The sequence below is a fragment of the Silurus meridionalis genome, chromosome 3 (genome assembly GCF_014805685.1).
Source record: "Silurus meridionalis isolate SWU-2019-XX chromosome 3, ASM1480568v1, whole genome shotgun sequence".
Taxonomy (NCBI): Eukaryota; Metazoa; Chordata; class Actinopteri; order Siluriformes; family Siluridae; genus Silurus; species Silurus meridionalis.
The window spans coordinates 3,129,059-3,136,013 of NC_060886.1; the positions used below are offsets into that span (position 1 = coordinate 3,129,059).

A 6,955-nucleotide genomic window follows, 5' to 3' on the forward strand; every position below is an offset into this window, starting at 1 on the left:
TATATCAGGTTTATTAATATCCTCTAATTTTTTTTGCCTGGCTGGCATTTAACCCTGAGCAAATGCTTAGATGTTCAAATCACGCCTGAAACGAGAACTCTTTCAGGTTCAGGGAGCTAAATCGGAATAATCAATCATGGCTTGACACATTTTTAGAGCGTATTATGCACAAAGAGCTGCACGTGCAACACTGTAATTGGGTCTATAGTAAAAATGAAATCAGCCTTGGTGGGTTAATAACACGTTTCATTCTTTCAGATTGCAAACGGCGTTTTTATCCATCTCCAACCTCCTTCTGCTGACCTTCAGTTCGGTCCATTCAACAGAACGATCTTCGAAAGTTTGGCCAACGAGCCTCCAGGTATCGATTTACTTTCCTTTCTTACAGAAATTACACTTTTTTTGTGTGTGTGTTCTGAAAACACATTATTAAGCTAGCTATAACTCTGGCACACGAGCTTATTTAGCAGATTTTATATTACGCTGTAATGGTCCAAGGCAAATTTTCTCATTTACATTTCATTCTGTTTCTCTACACCATTTCCCAGCATAATTCTAATTTGCTTAGCTCATAAAACACGATCAACACGGGGGCCACGTGTAAAAGCCTCACTGATTTCTCTGTAGACTAAATCTCCGTTCCACACTTTTGTCTAATCCATATATATATATATATATATATATATATATATATATATATATATATATATATATATATATAATATAATATACACAGTGTGTGTATAATTTTATAATAGGCTTACAGCCAACATTTGAGAATACACTGTAATAAGCGAGGAGGCCAAACAATCCTTGACATCCTTGTTAAATTTCATTATATTCATAAATCTGCAGTCTTTAAGGATTTCATTTCTTTCTAATTTAATAAAAGTTGTTTACTTCACATACTGTATATACACTATATAGAAAAAAGTTTGTGGACACTTGATAAGTTCAGTAGGTGCTTCTTTTTGAACATTCCATTTCACAAATAGTTTTGGGAATAGTTTTACATCTTCTGGGAAGATGTTCCACTAGATTTTGGAGTGTACAAATAGAAATGTGTGGGCTCATTCAGCTGCAAGAGTGTTCATAAAGTCAGGTACATTTACATTCATGCAGAGGTGGAAACAGTAATAAAATATTCTACTTAAGTTAAAGTACTGTAAATTCAATAATATTTTACTTAAGTACAAGTAAAGTTACTGGTCGCAAAATCTAAACTCATTTAAATTGTACAATGGAGATGGGGTGAGGGATTCTAGTGTACTTCAAACAAAACATACTAAAGTAAAAGTACAATTACAGAGTTTAAAAACTACTTTTAAAAGTAGAAGTACACAAAAAAATCTAATCAATTGCAGTAACTCGAGAAAAAGTAATTTGTTACTTTCCACCTCTGCATTTTTAACATATTTATCCAGAGCGATTTACAACAGAGCAGTGGTGCTGGGATTTAACCTCATGACCTTCTGTTTTAAAGTTCATCGCCTTAACCACTGAGCCACCATCTCCACTTATTGATGTAGGTAAGATGAGGAGACCTACAGTGCAGTCAGCATTCCAATTCCTCCCTGAGCAATTAAATGTCAAGGAGCCATAAGTGGAAGCTTGGTGGTCCTGGGATTTAAACCCAAGACCTTCTGATCAGACGTTCAACGTCTTATCCACTGTGCTACCATTTCTGCAGCTAAAACGCCTTATACAGTTTGTGTGCCTTCAAAATTGTAGCTACAATTTGGGTAAGAACCAAATATGGGTAGCAAAGTCAGGTGTCCCAGTACTTTTGCCAATATAGTAAAGAAAACAATACTTACTGTCCATCACTACATATTCATGAGAAATTAGCATTGGGGCATTAGCATTAGTCATGTCATTATCTCTGATTATTTTTGTCACCCCTGAAGGTTTTGTAGATGTAGTGAAACTCGAAATAGGAGTATAGTAATGATTTCTGTTAGGATTTGTTTTCTATCAGCACTGAGTATTTTTCTTCTTTTCTTCACTCTCTGTCTCCACAGAAAATCTGAATATCCTGCTCCAGACAATAAGCACATTGTCTGAACTTTTCTCAACCAGCTGGACGAACGACAGCTTCGGAGCTCTACTGAATGAAATACAGATAAAGGTCAGAACTGGCATAAATCAGTGCAAAGTTTGAGGGGAACTTATGAAGTTCAATTAAATTTTATTTGTATTGCGCATTCGACAATGGACACTTCAGCTTTACACCAATTGTTCGATTACCATTATAAATTAGTCGTCATAAATTAGTCCCTATAAGTTTATCCCTAATGAGGGAGCTAATGGTGACACTGGCAAAAAAATCTCTAAGATGTTGTGAGGAAGGAAACTTGAGAGGAACCAGTTAGTTGGGAACCCATCCTCATCTGGGGGACATCGAATCTCTATTTATTACAGTTCCATCATTGTTCAGGTTATCAACTGTTCACTGATGGACACGTAAATGCTGCAATGTAATATTATACCTTGTCGCAAACGTTTTATATTAATTACAGTCCAACACGATGCGGTTTGTGAGCTCGGACTAGTGTCCTCCCTGACCATCCAATCAAAGAGCGTGAAAATGCTGAGGTAATAAAATGCCTGCTAGATAGCCCCGGTTTACGCAATGGTCTTTAAAATAGATTGTAAGCTACAGGGAGTCCCAGTCCCAGTGTTCATTGAGAAGGGCTTATGGAGGATACCTTTGAGCCCAGGAACACGTGATGTGATGGAATGAAGATAATGGACTATTGGAAATAACTTTATACATATTCGTGGACAAAAATATATTCAAACGTATGTCAGAAATTTAGATTTCAGTCAGTTAGTCAGTTAGTTGAGTTTTGTCCAGCAGAAAAGGCCTTGCTGGCCCACCACTGGTACTGTATGTGTGCATAAACAATGTTTACACAGAGGTATTGTACAAGGTGTAATCAAAAAGTTTCAAGACTTGTTCTGTTTACAAGAAAGTATTTCATTTATCTACAAGCTATCACCTTTAAAATTGTCCCCATGCATGGCAATACAGTGCTCCCAGTGTTCCTGCCACTTCTGGAATGTGTCCTGGAAATCTTCTTTTCGAAGCGCGTCAAAGACCTTCTGCAGTTCTCGCAGGATCTCCGCAGTGGTGTTTAATTTTTTGAGGTTGAACTCGTTAAAGGTCTTCCTGAACTCTTGTCGTTTTCCAGTGCTCAAACGTTTCTGTGGCAGATGTGCCCAGTTTCACGCCGAATTTCACGTTTGCTTTTTGTTCTAACTTGCTGTCCATGATGAAATCGCAGACGTGGTGACGCACATGGATCAGAATAGCACGAAACCTTTTGATACCATTCTCCTATATACAGAGGTAGATTGAGGTAGATTGGGTCCATATCGATATTCCCATTATAAAGTGTGTGTGCGCAAAATAGTCGTTACTATCAGTAGGATCGATCTAATAATCAGGTGCCCACAAACCTTTGACCACTGTTCATTAATTCATAGTCTTTCCATTTAAAAGAAACATCATAGAGCAATTATAAATCCAATAACACTTCTGTATACTAAATTTCTTTGGCACCTGTGGGTGGTTGCGTGTTGTTCCAGCCATTGCAATACAGACACTTCAGGGGATTAGGACTCACTTGTCATTTGATTCGTTTTGTCTTTGTTTTGTTTTTTTGCATGTGACAGTTTCACCTCAGCGCTTCTCGTATCTTTTTGATCTCACGAGGCCTCTGTGGTTAACGCATTGCTGCTTTCCCCGTTCTGACTCGCCTGATTAAATTCAGCATGTAATTATCCATGCTGAAGCAGGTGTGTAAAACCGTGTGAGGGGGAATCACACGGTGCCACTCAGCCGGTCCCCGTGGCCCCAAAATCCGAGCGCAGAATAAAATCAGCGTGGCTTTGCTAGCTTGTCAGTGATGGAGTTTGAGTTGCGCACCAATATTACACTTTTAGTCTTTGTTTACTGTTAAACCATTCCCTCTACATTTCTATAGGATTTCTTTGAGGCTGTGCATGTGTGTATGTGTGTGTGGTAAGTGATGTACTGTACATACAGAGAAAAAGTGAAAGCAATAAAAAACAACTACAGGGACCATCCTACCTCAGGGGGGTCTTTAAAAACCATCCCAGTAATTAATACTCACATGTTTACTCCCTCCACCTTCCGAGACCTGCCGATTTGCTGCTTGGGTGAAAGTACCGGCTGCGTTCAGAGTATCAGAGCATCGCTGATTCTCAACAGAATTGTTTTTCCTCTTTACGTGTTTTTCTCTCGGGAATAGGATGGACAAACAGTTTCTGTATTGGTCATTTTAATTTCAGCTCAAAAATGATGAATTATACTACAACCCAAATTCCAAAAAAGTTGGATCAATGGTTGAAATTGAAATAAAAACAGAATGCAGTGATTTGCAAATCTCATACATCTGTAATTTATCCACAATAAAACAAACAAACAAAAAAAAAAACATATTAAATGTTTAAACTGAGCCATTAGCCATTAAGCCATTTTAAGAAAAAAATATATATTGAATTTAATGGTTGCAACACGTCTCAAAAAAAAAAAGTTTGGGAAAGTAAGTTAAATAGTCAGAGAAACATTTTGTTATTAATGAGGTTAATTAACAACAGGTCAGTAAGATAATTGGGTAGAAATAGTGACAAGGACAAGGACAAAAATCAACATTGGATGTCTGTGATCTTTTGGCCCTCAGGCAGCCCTGCGTTGAAACAGTCAGGATTCTGCAATGAAAATCACTGTATGGGCTCATTAACACCTAAAAGAATCATTGTCTGTGAACACAGTTTGCTATCAAGCAAAGAAAAAGGGCCGTCATTCGCTCTGGGCCGAAGCTCATTTAAAATGTACTGAAGTGGATACTGTTCTGTCATCAGACAAATTGAAAATTTTATTTTTATTTTTTTAAACCATGAACACCACGTCCTCCGGGCTAAAGAGGAGAGGGACCAGCTGGCTTTTTATTTATTTAATTATTTTTTTTTATCAATGCTCAGTCCATAAAAGCTGCATGGTATAGGAGTGCATTAGTGCCTGTGGAATGGACCGCTTGCACAATTCGGAAAGGCTCAATCAATGCTGAATGGTATATACAGGTTTAAGAGCATCTTGAACAAGAGTCTAACTAGTAGAAGTGCTAAACTGGCCTTTAACCATATGAAAACATTTTTGCACTTTGAAACAAAAAATACAACAAAGGACACCCAGAACTGTTGAGCAGCTAGAATCCTGTATCAGACACATATGGGACAACATTCCTCCCCTAAAACTTTCCTCAGGGTTTCCTCAGTTCCCAGATGTATATGGACAGAAGACATGATGCTTCACAGAAGTAAACATGGCCCTGTACCAACTTTTTAAAAATGTGTCGCTGCCATTAAATTTAAATCAAATAAAAAAAGTTAAACAAGTTTAAACATGTGATATTTTTCTATGTTATGTTGTGAATAAAACAGGTTTATGAGATTTGCAGATCATTGCATTCAATTTTAATTTACATTTAAGCTATTTTTCGAAATAGGGTTGTACAACTCCTCCTCCTCTTCATCCTTCTCTTCTTCCTCCCCCTACTAATAATAAAAATCGCGATTTGGACACTCCTAAAAAAATACGAGTGGTGCGATATTAATAAAATTATTAATAAAAATACTCCTCTTCATGCGTTTTCTCTTCCTACTGCTCTTTAATTAGGTAAAAAATAAATAGTCATGAAGTCATGAAGATCAGAGGAAAATGATCAGCTTGGAAAATCAGGAACTGGTTGGTCTCAAGGTTCCATAAGCAGTAAATGATAATCTGTATTGAGGAACAATATCAGGAATAAAGAGTAGTGCCGAAAGCTAACAATACCTACCAAACGTGTCACAGAATGCAGCTTATTCAGGTTGTGAAAGGTTTTATGTGTGTCTACAAAGTGCCGGTGTGTTCAGAGTGGTGATGGTAATGATGATGCTGATGATGATGGTTTTGTTCGTGTTGTAGGTATGCCTTATGGAGAACCTCGAGTCTGTTCAGCTGTTTAGCCAAGCTCTGTCCCTCAGCCCTGGCTTGCTGTGTCACACAGCTCTACCCAGCATCCAGGCTCTTCATGTTCTCGCATTCAACCTGGTAAACCAGACCACCGGCGTGTACGATCTTCTCTACCAGAAAATAATTGGAGACCCCAACACATATGACCTCAAAGTGGACTGGTATAAACCACACCCAAAAACATTTCTTCTGGCTCATGATCATAGCAGAATGCATATATTAATTTCTTACTTGGTTCCTTGTAGGACCACCATCCTTTCCAACCTGCTCGGGATCGACATCAGTGCTTTGCCGAGCTTGAAGGCCAACCAGACCACCCTAAGTGAGATGCCTAACATCCTGATTCTCAAACATCATCTGCTTTGATTACTCCATATTTATCCTTGTAGCTTGCATTCTAAATGCTAAATGCCGCAAATGTAAATGTAAATGAAATAATATCCCTGATTGTGAAAACCAAAAGAGGTCCATCTGTAGCTCACTGTTTAAGATTTTTGGATCAGAAGGTTTTAAGTTTGAAATCCAGACTTAGCTTCTGTCATTCTCTTTTACATGACTACAATGTTGCCCTCATTGCAATGTACATTAAGTTTTATTTTTTGGATTTTAATGTCCTGTCAAAACATTTCATATTTCAAAATGTGCAGCACATTCAGACAAAGAACACAAAACGTTCAGGTCTGTAATATAAGTTTGTGAGGATGGGTTTATGGTGTGTCTGTGCGTGTGTGTTCATGGTGTTTTGTATGTGTATGTCTCAGGTAACGTGAAGGTGTCTGACATGTTGAAGAACAAATCCATGTTTGTATCTAAAGTCACCCGATACACCAGCATTCCTCCTCAAGTCCTCAACACACTGCTGGAGTTGCCCCTGCCTAAGAGCAACCTGCAGGTGCTAAATCTCTCTCTCTT

At 38.0% G+C, this 6,955-nt stretch overlaps 1 protein-coding gene across 2 annotated transcripts in view; it reads left to right on the forward strand.

Annotated features, from left to right (window-relative positions):
* LOC124382691 (glucosylceramide transporter ABCA12-like) overlaps positions 1-6,955 on the forward strand; it is a 70,223-nt gene that overhangs the window by 15,493 nt on the left and 47,775 nt on the right. Inside the window, exons 1-5 of one of the 2 annotated variants that reach the window (XM_046844844.1) lie at positions 333-361; positions 2,022-2,128; positions 5,996-6,204; positions 6,289-6,365; positions 6,805-6,935. In XM_046844844.1, the coding sequence (XP_046700800.1) occupies positions 6,005-6,204; positions 6,289-6,365; positions 6,805-6,935 (408 nt within the window). In that variant the 5' untranslated portion in view covers positions 333-361; positions 2,022-2,128; positions 5,996-6,004. Of the gene's footprint in view, positions 1-258; positions 362-2,021; positions 2,129-5,995; positions 6,205-6,288; positions 6,366-6,804; positions 6,936-6,955 lie in introns of those variants that run through there. The other variant, XR_006925112.1, reaches the window with a different exon arrangement.